An 11,986-nucleotide genomic window follows, 5' to 3' on the forward strand; every position below is an offset into this window, starting at 1 on the left:
CACAAAAAAAAAGGCCGTTTTATGGCCACTAGGAGGCCCTTTTTTCTACCCACCCAGCATAGGCCAAGAGAGACAGACAGATACATCACTGCCTTCTGTGCATTGCCACCAAAAGACCACACTCTGGAAGTGACCAGTGTGGGCAAAGAGAAACAGCAGATCCACCTTCACCTTAAGGGAGCTGTCACCATAAGGCTCCTTCTTGCAGGCAGCCAGCAGGAGCAGGGACACACAGCCAGGTAAGCCCTATGCATTTGTCGGCCATCAGCAAAGGCCCTTGGTTCCTTTGGGTAGTCATCACCCACTAGCAGAATCAACCAAACAAACCTCTTTGTGTCTTCCATCCATCATGGAAGTTCCAGTGTAGACACAAAAGCTGAGTGAAGCAGCCCCACCTCCATTCACCCCTGATCATCAGCAAAGCCCCAGTGTAGCTGGAGAAGTTTTGGAGGTCTGGAGAAGCCTTCTCCACACCCTGCTATCTCCCTGTAATTCTGGAATTAGAGGAACCCACAAAAGTGCCTAGGGGCAGCCAAAGCAGATAGTGTGTGGGGCCCCACAACGAGCTTGTTGAGAGAAACCCAGGAGAAGGTCAAGACAAAGGAGCAAAAAGCAAACTCAGACATCTGGCCAACATAGAATAAGTCTAGCAGATACAGTCATGGAAGAAAACAGAAGTCACACACCGGAAATGTCTGAGAGGATAGCAACTGAAGTAAGGAAACAACTTCATGAGATTGTAAAACCAGTCAAATCAGAAAGAATGTCTCAGGTAAAAGAAGGCATCACAAACATACTGAAAGAATTGTTCAGCAGGTCAAAGAAGACATAGAAAAAAAGAGAAGCATAGGAAAAAAAGAAGAGCATAGGAAACCTGAATGAATGTAAAAAGGAATTACAATGCATGAAGCAGATTCAAAGAGAGAATCAGGAAAATAAAAATTCAATCAAAATTTAACAAAACTGCTTGAAAGAGACTAAAGATAGAGTCTCAAACCTTGAAGATAAGATTGCAGCTAGTGATTATTAAAGGAATGGTCTCCTAAAAATAACATGGAAACAGGAAATAAAAACTCAATTTCTGAGAGATGATGTGAAGAAGCATAAATTAAGAGTAACAGGGTTCACTAAATAAGCAGGGGTCAACACAAATTAAATAAAGATATATTTACAGAAGTAATAGAAGAAAACTTCCCGAATATAGGAAATGGATCTGACATGCAGGTAAGTGAGTCACATAAGACTCCAACTAGCCATAACTACTGAGTGTAAATCTACACTCAGACAGATAATAATCAAGATGCCAGAAATTCAGCATAAAAACAGAATATTAAAATCTGTTAGGGAAAAGACACAGAGCACCTAGAAGGAAAACCAATCAAAATCACAGCAGACTTATCAACACAAACCATTTAGTCAAGAAGAGTCTGGAGTGAAGTGTTTCAAACCCTGAAAGAAAACAGCTTCCAACACAGATGAGCTATCCCTAAAACCAATCTTTCAAAACTGATGGAAAAGTAACATATTTCCATGATAAATAACAACTGAAAGAATTCATGACTACCAACCCGAACTTACAGAGAGAGCTAAAGGATATTTTAGAGAGACATAAAGACAACCATGGTTCCAGGAACAGCAGCAGAGGAGGATTACCAAAGAAGACAGGCCCTTGAATGAAGGGGAAAAGAGGAAGGCCAACAACAGGAGAATAGTATGATAGAGATGAGCCAATGTATGCTGCTGATAACCATTGATTTAGGTGGTCTCAGTGCATCAATAAAAAGAAGCACTGGGAAAATAGATCAAGAAACAAAATTCATTGATAAACTGTATACAAGAAACACATTTAACTGGAAAGGAAATTCATAGACTGAAAATCAAAGGAGAAAAAACAATTTTTCCATCTGACATGAGACCAAAAAAAAAAAAATAATAATAATAATAATTTGCCAATCAACTACAGAATGTATAAGAAAGATACAGTATTTTCACGTAATGGGAAGCTACCCAACTCTAAAGTAGAATAATATTAAGACTCCTGTTGGTAAATGGATGCAACAGAAGATCCTGTTAATTGGCAAAATAGTTCGAACTCATGCACATGAACCCTAACATAAGAAACAGGAGGGCTTAATGGATCCAAAAGCAAAATAGTTAATGTAAAAATGAAGGGAAGGAAACACGTGGCAGGGAAAGGTGGAAACCATTGTGAATTTCTTATAGTCTTGTCTTGAACTCTTACATTGTTTACCCAATTGTGTTAGGTTTGACTTTGTTCTGTCTTGTTTTTGTTGGATTTTATGCTGTCAGATGGAAACTCTTTTGAGTATAATAGAATATATTATGGTAATCATGGTTTCCTATTGTATTTCTTGAAGATTTACAATGATTTCATTCATTGTTTGATTGTTTTGTTAGATTTGTGTGTGATATCAGGATCAGTTATTTTGAAGGAAACAAGACGTTATGATAGCCATTGCTGATTTACTGTGATTTTATGTAAAAGTCCTACCATGCTTTTGTTCTGTTTTGATTGGTTCTATCCTGTTGTGTTTTAATTGATTTTATTATGTGTGATGATTATACAACTTTTTTGAGGAAAATGAGAGTTTATATTAGCCACTATTAATTTCCTGTTATTTAGTTTTGAAGTCTAGTAATACTTTAATTATTTGAATAGTCAGTATAAGACTATTTTGTTATGTGTGTGTGATACTATTGTGTGTGAAGGTATGCTCAACTGTTTTGAAGAAATGAGAGAGCATGGTAGCTACTGTTGATGTTCTGTTGTCTTTTTGGGGAGTGCTGTGTCACTTGTATTGTTCTGCTCTGATTTGTTTTGTTTTATTGTCTTTGTCTTATTATTTTTAAAATAAAAAATTGAAAAAGACAAGATTTTCCTTTGTGTAATTAATTGACCTATGTCAAGGAAAGAGTATTATATTATTATTATTATTATTATTATTATTATTATTATTAATGTTGCTACTATTATTATTTGAATTTTTAATCAATTTTGTAAAAATATTGCTTTGACACCATTTCCTATACATATATACATAACAAAGCTACGGAGCTTATTGTCTTGATAACATATCCTAAACTACTCATTATGACCCTTTACATAGAATTTTGCTTAATTCTGATGAGAATTAAACCTCATGCTACATTGGTTGTAATTCTCAAGAAAGAATAGTATCTAAAATTAATTTCCTGTCCAAAATACCTCAGCAATCTCTAATAAATATTTATATTTAGATTCACTGAAGAAAGACTCTACATTTATTCTGTAGTCATCCTCAGTAGCGATTTGAATCTGATTGTGCTTGTTTCATAAAGGCAGTGAAAATATCCATCAGCATGAGATATATGTTCCAATATTTCAGAATAAGCCAGGATTTTAATCTGATGAATTCATGCATGAAACCAGTATAAATCATAGTCTCTATAACCTTTAAAATTAGTATAGGATCTTAGAGTTTTAGGAATACTCACCTACATGTAAGCTCTCATGCCATAATTCTTAGACAAACAATATCTTTGTTAATAAAAGAGCCTGACTCATATGAAAGCATATCTTTTACAAGCACTGAGGGTATCCTGCCCACATTCATGTGAGTGATTTCCTTATAAAGATAAACCCTCCACTGAAACATTGTATATGAAGAAAACCTGACAGCTATGCACAGCATAAGTGACCATTTTTCCTATTCATATTTTCACTATCTCCCACATTGATCTTGCCATCAAAACATATTAAACATAACTGTGGAAGCTTAACCTACATTTATTTCTTCAAATGTTTTGTCTTTTATATAATATTCTGTGTTTCTATTTTCTTAAATACTCATCATTCTTTAACAGTCAGATTAATTAACTGAAAAAGAAAATTTTCCTTTTTATTACCCCTATTTCCATGCCCTCTTTTTTCATGCCCTATCTGCTATAATTGTCCACTTTCATTCTCTAACCACTCAGGTATAAAATCAGAAAACATAAGATATGTAACAAACTTATTGCTGCATTACTATAATCTTGCATAAGATTTGTGATACTATGGTTTTCTCTTAACATTGAAGTTTTAAGAAGTAAATGCAGGAGATATTGAAAATATCATAATGTATAAAACTCAAAAGCCTTTGTGATAAGTTCTGGATGACCTTGGAAATATTTACATTTTTAAACTTATTTTAACAGATACCATGAAATATTTTTCTGGATAGGACCATATTTAAGAATCATTTTCTTTACTTTTTAAATTACTGAGGTTTTCAAAGCTAACAGAATGAATAACTTATGGACCCTGCATAACAAGGCTGGAGTGCATTTCAATGGAATGATAGAAGTGCATGACATGAATACTTCTAGAGAAAGATTTTTGAGGAGAAACTGAAGCAGGGATTAAATATTAAAATGGAAAAAAAATATGCTCATTGTTGTGTTTTGTTTTTATTTTTTACTTGTTTCTACAAGAGGATACACAAGCTAATTCACTAAAGGCTGTAATGAACAATAAACATAATGGAAAAGTTCACATACTAATTTATACAAAAAGAAAAATTTGGTATGTAAAATAATGTGGGTCACTGTTGGGATTTCTTCTGAAAGATGGTAATATTGCACAATGAGGAAAGGACAGAGTAAAGTGAACAGCAAATTTTCACCACATTAATTCGGATCTGCTTAGTCTTTATACCATAGACAAGTGGGTTTAGGAATGGAGGAACCAGCAAGTAAAAGCTAGAAAAGAGGATATGGATCCACTGGGGGATGTGGGAGCCAAACCTGTGTGTGAAGAAGGAGAAAAAGGCCAGGAGGTATAACTGGAGGAAGACACAGATGTGAGCAACACAGGTGTTGAAAGCTTTCAACCTCGCCTCCTTCTGTGGCAAATTAAAAACTGTGATAAATATCTGAATGTAAGACAATGTGATGAATGTGAGATCAAACCCTGCAACAGTGAAGGCCACAAACAAACCATAGATTTTGTTGACCCTGACATTTCCTGCAGCTAGTTTCACAATGGCCATGTGCTCACAGTAGGAGTGGGAGATGACTGTTGTGTGATAAAATTGGAACCGACACTTTATCAATGCTAGGCATGGGGCCACAAGGATGGCAGCCCTCAGGGTTACAGCAGCTCCTATTTGGGTGACCAGCTGGGTTGTGAAAATGGTGGCATGTCTCAGTGGATAGCAGATTGCCACATAACGGTCAAGGGCCATGGCAAGTAGGATGCCGGACTCTGTGCACTGAAAGGTGTGGATGAGCCACATTTGAAACAAGCAGCAATCAAAATTGATGTCTGGCAAATGAAACCAGAAGACTCCAAGCATCTTGGGCATAATGCTGGTAGCAAGCACAATGTCTGTGGCACCTAGCATACCTAGGAAAATGTACATGGGTTGATGGAGACTGTGTTCTGATCTGATGGTAACCAGAAGCAAAGCATTTCCAATCATAGCGATAAGGTACATGGCACAGAAAGGGATTCCGATCCAGCACTGCACAGACTCTAGGCCTGGGATCCCAATTAGTGTCAAGACAGAAGGCATGAAGACTGTGAGGTTGGAAAGTGACATGGTGTTCTTGGTCCTCCCGATGTCAATAGAAGAAGATCCACACAGCTTCTGTGAATCTACTTTGTGTTTTTATCCAAATCCACCATACTGAGTCTGTTTGATATTGGTGGACCTCTAACATCATCTCAGTCACCTCATTCATACTATCAAAAGAGAAAGACAATTCCATAGGGACACATTACTGCTTCCAGAGAGGAATCCATGTGTATTATGCTGTAAGATGTTATGTACATGATAGAACCACTGCCTTTGATTCAGCAACATTGCCTGAATCGATACGATACTGCTGATCCTCTGTGAATTTATTTCAAATCTGTAGATGAAAAAATTAGACTTCTTTATATTTTTTAGAAATTCAAAGTGTCATAAGATGCCAATCTGTTTTTTCATATCCTGAGGTTTGCCAATAGTATTCTTATGCCAGTCATCTTTTAGCTTGGATCAGCAAATTTTCAAGTATGGCTCATATATTAGTGTAAAGTAGACTCTATGTATGATAACACAGTACAGATAGAAATAGTTGAAACTCAAGAACATAATATAAGTGAAATATGCTGTTGCTCTCTTGGAATCCTTGAATTCGGTTAGGCTGGGGTCAAAAAATCTCAAGATTTTAGCTCAAATTTTAAAATTAGGGAGGGATGGAGCTGTATGTCAGTGAAGGTCTTGAGTTGAATACTTATTACAATAAAAAAGAGAAAGAAACAAAGAAAGAAAGAAAAGAGAAATAATTAATAGGATAAAATATATGTATCTATATAATTTTTATCTATGTGGAATTGCCAATAAGACACATAGAATGTTTGAAGAAATCTTTTCAATATATTCTAAAGGAAATTCTTGACAAAAGATAATTTTTTCCATGTTTCTGGTTTTCTTCTTTCAATTATTGGTACATGTTTTCAGTACACAATGATTGTATCTACCTTGGTGAACTGATGCATTAAAATAAGACACGCATGAAATTTTTGATGTGTCTGAGCCACTGCTCTTTGCCATTTTAGATTTCAGCTTTACTTTAATTACATTTACAATAACTGACATTCTTTCAATTAGCTGTCTTCTTAGAAAGTTAATTTGTGTGTTAGTGATATATTAGTGGTAGCACAGTAGAGAATCCTTGAAAGGACTAACCCCAAGAAACAAAGTCATAGACAATTGTCATGCATTTTCTGAGGAAACACATTCTTTTTTTTTAAATTTTATTTAAGAGGAAAAAGAGAAAAACACAAACAAAACACATTCTTAATGAAATCTAAGTATTGGGGGAAAGGTGGACAAATGATTTATTCAGAAAAAGCTAATTTCTTGCCTTTAAGTTTACCACTGCTATAACAACCATGATATGTGGCCAATACAGATTCATTAGTATTTAAAGAAATATTGTTCTGTGAGGTTAGTTATAAAAACTTAATGAAAAATAAAGAGTTAAAGAAATTTATGTAGTGAACCAAATATAATACCACCTAAAGAAAACAGATTTTTGAGTATCAGAAATTATTCAGAAGAGGAATTCAGAATAACTTAAGAAAGTTTAATCAATTTCTCTGATGACAGAATTTTCTCAGAACTCTTTCTGTGATGCAAATATGAAAGTTATTTAACCAAAAATCTCACTTGCTAAAAATTATATTTTAAAAGAATTAAAAATTTAACTGTATATTTGAGAACTACCAGTGATTTTGAAAAGTCAAACTAGGTTGCTTTGTTCATTCTTAGATTTTCTAATGAATTTTCTGTATCTCAGCAGGCTCAGGAATTGGCTAAAATTTTATTTCATGTAGACAGTACACCAGTAATTCTATCAGCAGCGCGGCTCAATCTTACTAAACCTTCAGTAAAAGACTAGATTCAGCAGCATCATATGATGGAAAAGCCCCATCTTTTGACTCGGGTTTAGGACCAACTGATCAGTTAGCTAAGTACTATGGCTTGCACAGGTTTTCTCTGAAATGCTTAGTCCTATGACATTGCTATCCAGAGCTCACTGACTTTCTAATAAGGGTAAATATTTATCTCCCCAAAATAATCAGAGTTAGAAGGAATTTTTTAGGAACAATCATCTCTTGACTTGTTTCAGGTTAACCAGCTGACTCCTGCGCACTGCCCTACAGGTACAGATGTAAAAGTGGGAGGTGAGGTAGCAGGTAAATATCTAGTAACCTGATACTGTGGCTGGTATTAGAAAAACTAATAAAGACAAATTACGGAGGAAAAACTTCAGAACATTGACACTTCCTCTCTAGATAGTGTCTGAGAGCTGGCTCAGTTCTTACCAGGTGTCTGGAGAGTACTGCCAGTTCTTCTGTCACTGTCACATCTCTCACTGATGCTCTTCCAGAGATTTCAGTCTATTTCTTCACACTTTGTGCTGAATGTTCTCTGTAATGGCGCCCAAGTGGTATGAAGCAGAGAGTGTGACCATTTCTGAGTCAGCTTCTCACTCTGCTCTCTGTCTTTGCACTATCCGTGCTCTTTGTCAAATGTCTGACTCCGTGCTTGTATGTTCACTTTCCAACAAACCTCATGGCAAGACCTGCAGCATTCTAGAACATAGTATGAATTTGTTCAGCTCATTTTATAGAACAAAACTGCTGGATGCCATTTCTGATGCTCTATGATGAAAGTGTGGAGAAGGAGGAGGAATTATGAACCCAGAATAAGAGATGTTGGAGTCCCTAGCCAAAAGCACAAGAGACCTAATAAACACTTAAGTCAGCCCTCTTGGGATCATTCATAACAAATAAGCCTCTAACTCTCTCTTTGAAATTTTTTTCTTCCCCGATATTTAAATGCTGAAAAATTGTGAGGTATAATTTTCTTTTTACAAGGTAAGTTGCTTTTTTGCTGCTTTTATATAATTATAAATTCTTGCTTTGTTGGATTTTCCATTGTTTATTTTGTTTATTTATGTATTTATGTTGTGGTGGTACTAAGACTGAACCATGGGCTTTTGCTCTCAGTTATATCTGTTGTGTTTGTTCATTTGTTTGTTTTCTTATTGAGACAGGATTTTCCAAAGAAATACAGTTTCTTCAGGTGACATTCAAATTTGCAATCTTCCTGGCTCAGCCTCTCTGTGCAAGGATTATAGCCATATCTGTGTGATAAAGCACCCTTATATACAGATATGTTTGTATACCAGTTCTGCTCTATCTTAAGAAATCATTGCAATAATATCCTTCATATAGACAAGCCTTTCATTATTTTTCTAAAAAGAAAAATATCCACCTTTATATTTACTGTTTTTCTCTTATTTACCTCTTAGTCTTTTGCAGTATGTCTCATTCTCAGTTTCATTCTATTTGTGCCCTTTTTTGCAAGGTCAGTAATGTCCCCCAACGTGATCCCTCATACTACAAATTTCTAAGACCTACCATGTAGAATTCTAACCGATATATAGCACAATGAATAAAGATTTATTCATACTTCACTGGCTACTTTGCATCCTTCTTCTTTCAAAAGTCAATTGTGACAGGTCACTTACTTGTGATGGAATTTTACTGTGTAGTTTGGATCACAACACAAACAATACAATGTCACATTCTTCTAGTTTCTGTGCGTGGAGTTAGGATGTCATTTATCATGAAAGTGCAGAGAAACATATATAAGTGAGCACACATTTGTGTACTTCACAACTCTGTATCTGTTTTCTAGACTTCCTGTATGTAAATGGATGATAGGTACTTGATGAAATGTTAAAGCATTGTCTCGCTTAGGAAGACCAGCAATGGTAGAGAGCTCTCACAATGGATTCCAGGGAGAGAGTAAGGTGGGATGAATGCGAAAGGAATCTGCTATGCTCCCCTGAATTTCTCCTGTTAAAGAAAGGGAAGGAAGTGTGAACCAATGCTGATGGACTTGACTAAAAGAGCTAGGACAATCCTCAGCTTATTTTTCAGTCATAAGCAAATAATTTCAATCAGTTTGTGTCCATTCTTTTTTTCTACTTTGAAGAACTTAATTAAATGTATCAACTCCTTAAAATTCTATCCTTGGTCCTTTTCATTCTGCTATGCTCACTTTCTCTTAGTTTCTTTCACTTAGAATAATTTAGCTTCCACAATCATTGTGCCTTCTCTGATAACATTATTTGAAGTTTTCTCTCTTGATTCCAGGCACAAGGGGTGAATATGACTCATTCAAACTTCATTTTATGCCTCATATTCTTTAAGAAAACTGTTAATTACAGCTTTATTTAACTTTAATGTGGGTAAAATACATATTTCCTTATATCTGTAAAGTTTAAAACACCTTCATATAATATACATCATTCTAGGTGACTCTTTGTTAATCTCCTGCTTATTCTGTGAAGAATCACCATTCTAATTTGTGTACCCCAAGTACATAGACATGACTGCAGTATGAAGTAGTCACTGATCTGGCATAGGAAGTACTGGGTATAATCAATTAGAACTCTTATTTTATTCACCATTTTTTCCTCCCCTGGCACCTGAACTCAGGACCTCCACATTAACATATATCCTCAGATCCTTATAACATTTTTTAAATTATTATTTTGTAGAAGGGTCTCTCTGAGTTTCTGTCTTACAGAAACAGCTGACTCTAACTTGACACTACCTCAGTCTCCTATAGAACTGGTCATCACCACTGACTTACTCTTACTTTTAAAAGGGAGAAAATTTTATTTGAAAATATTGTTGAAAAGTTAAATATGCTGAATTCCATGATGTCTTTCTTAAAGCTGTAACACCTTGAAAATCATCATTTTTATCAAACTGTTTTATGAACACACAGTAGTGTGATTTAGTGTCTCATCCTCAGGTACTTGATAAATTAAGTGACATGATAGTGGATTCTACTCCATCCATTAATTTTGCTGAGATGCAGCAAAATTTTATGAGATAACTTTTCAAAGATTCATGAGATAAATTCTGATAACCACTAATTTAAATATATCAAGAAATATGTACTTCCTTTGATATATTTTTTGATCTTTTGAACAATTTTGTCCTTTTTCCTGTTATCTACACAGAAGACTGACTGCTGTTTTGATGTTCTCACAGTTATATATAACATATTCTGATCATTTGCTCTCCTTTCACACCCTTTTCTTGATGCTTTTCATGTTCTACAGTAGTCTCTTTGGTACTTTACTTCCATAATCTCTAATTTTACCCATGGTTCCATATGTAAAGGAAACATGTGCTGTTTGATTCTGAGGTCCATCTATTTGCTTGCAGATGACATGGTTTTAATCTTCCTGGCTAAATGTGACTCCATTGAGAACCCATAGTCTTTTCTTTTAATGTTTTTGACAAATATTTGCCCTATCTCTGCTTGCACAGCTTCTTCTATGAATTATGTCACAATAAATACAGCTAGTAGATTTTGCTATAGTAATTTTTTTTTTGTGTGTGTATGTGTTCATTAATGAGATGGGTCTATAGATTGTTTTCTTTAATTGGCTCTTTTTCCAACTTAAGGCTCAGGGTTCCCTGAGCCTGGATTCCCTAAATGAATCTAAGCACACTCCATCCTTTCAATTTCTTGGAGAACTTGAGGTTTACTAGTGATAGAACATTCTTAGACATTCTTTAGAATTTAGCTGTGAATCCATCTGGCCCCACTACATTTTGTTTGGTTTGGTTTGGTTTTCGATGAGTCCATTTTCATGGGACTCTGCCAGGTTTTACATAGTTCCTGTCCATCATGGTGTTGACCCTTGAAACAGCAGCATATCTCTCCTACACTAACTCCCAATTTTGTCTTCTGGTCCCAAAACAATAAACTTTCAGTCTCCCTTTTCTGCATACACCAATGATCCTCCAATCCCTCTCCTAAGACCATCCACTCAGGTAGTCTCCACCTCCTAGGCCAAAAAGTCCTCCAGTCCTCTCCCAATATGAGAACCTGTCCACTCAGGTCATCTCCACTCCTATCTGAATTCCATAAAACCATCTCCCTAACTTTGTCTCCTTTGAGGGAATCTTGCATTCTACCACAATCCTCCCATGCCCACAATGAAGACTCCTCTGTCCGTCTGTCTGTCTGTCTGTCTCTCTCTCTCTCTCTCTCTCTCTCTTGTCTCTATCTCTCTCTTTTTCTCAACTATGCTAAAAAACTCAAAGGTTTTCTTTTGTGTTTGTTTTAAGTTAAATTATTTACTACTGTGTCAATATGTTTGATATTGAGTTGTCAAGAAAATTTATGACTTCTTGAATTAGATTTGTTAATTTTATGCTTCTAGGATTCTGTCCATGTTTTTAAATTTGCTAATTTTTTGGAATAAAATTTTTAAAGGAGTTTCTAACTATCTTCTGGATTTTGACAGTATCTGTTGTGACAAACATTTTAATATCTAAGTGCATTGACATGAGCTTTTTCTCTCTTTTTCTGGGTAAGTCTGGCTAAGGGCTTATCTATTTCATGTATTCTTTCAG

The 11,986-nt window shown here is 35.4% G+C and overlaps 1 protein-coding gene across 1 annotated transcript; it reads right to left on the reverse strand.

Moving 5' to 3' along the window:
- Positions 1–4,583: 4,583 nt before the first annotated feature.
- Positions 4,584–5,582, reverse strand: LOC100719579 (olfactory receptor 52A1). Its single transcript, XM_063255625.1, has one exon. The coding sequence runs from the start codon at positions 5,580–5,582 to the stop codon at positions 4,584–4,586; it is 999 nt and encodes a 332-aa protein (XP_063111695.1).
- Between the last annotated feature and the right edge of the window lie 6,404 nt (positions 5,583–11,986).

Source organism: Cavia porcellus, unplaced genomic scaffold (assembly GCF_034190915.1).
Source record: "Cavia porcellus strain 051 isolate PalLab524CR breed Dunkin Hartley unplaced genomic scaffold, mCavPor4.1 scaffold_9, whole genome shotgun sequence".
Taxonomy (NCBI): Eukaryota; Metazoa; Chordata; class Mammalia; order Rodentia; family Caviidae; genus Cavia; species Cavia porcellus.

Bases quoted from the DNA above. Each gene is read 5' to 3' on its own strand.
- LOC100719579 (XM_063255625.1), bottom strand. From the start codon at position 5,582: ATGTCACTTTCCAACCTCACAGTCTTCATGCCTTCTGTCTTGACACTA.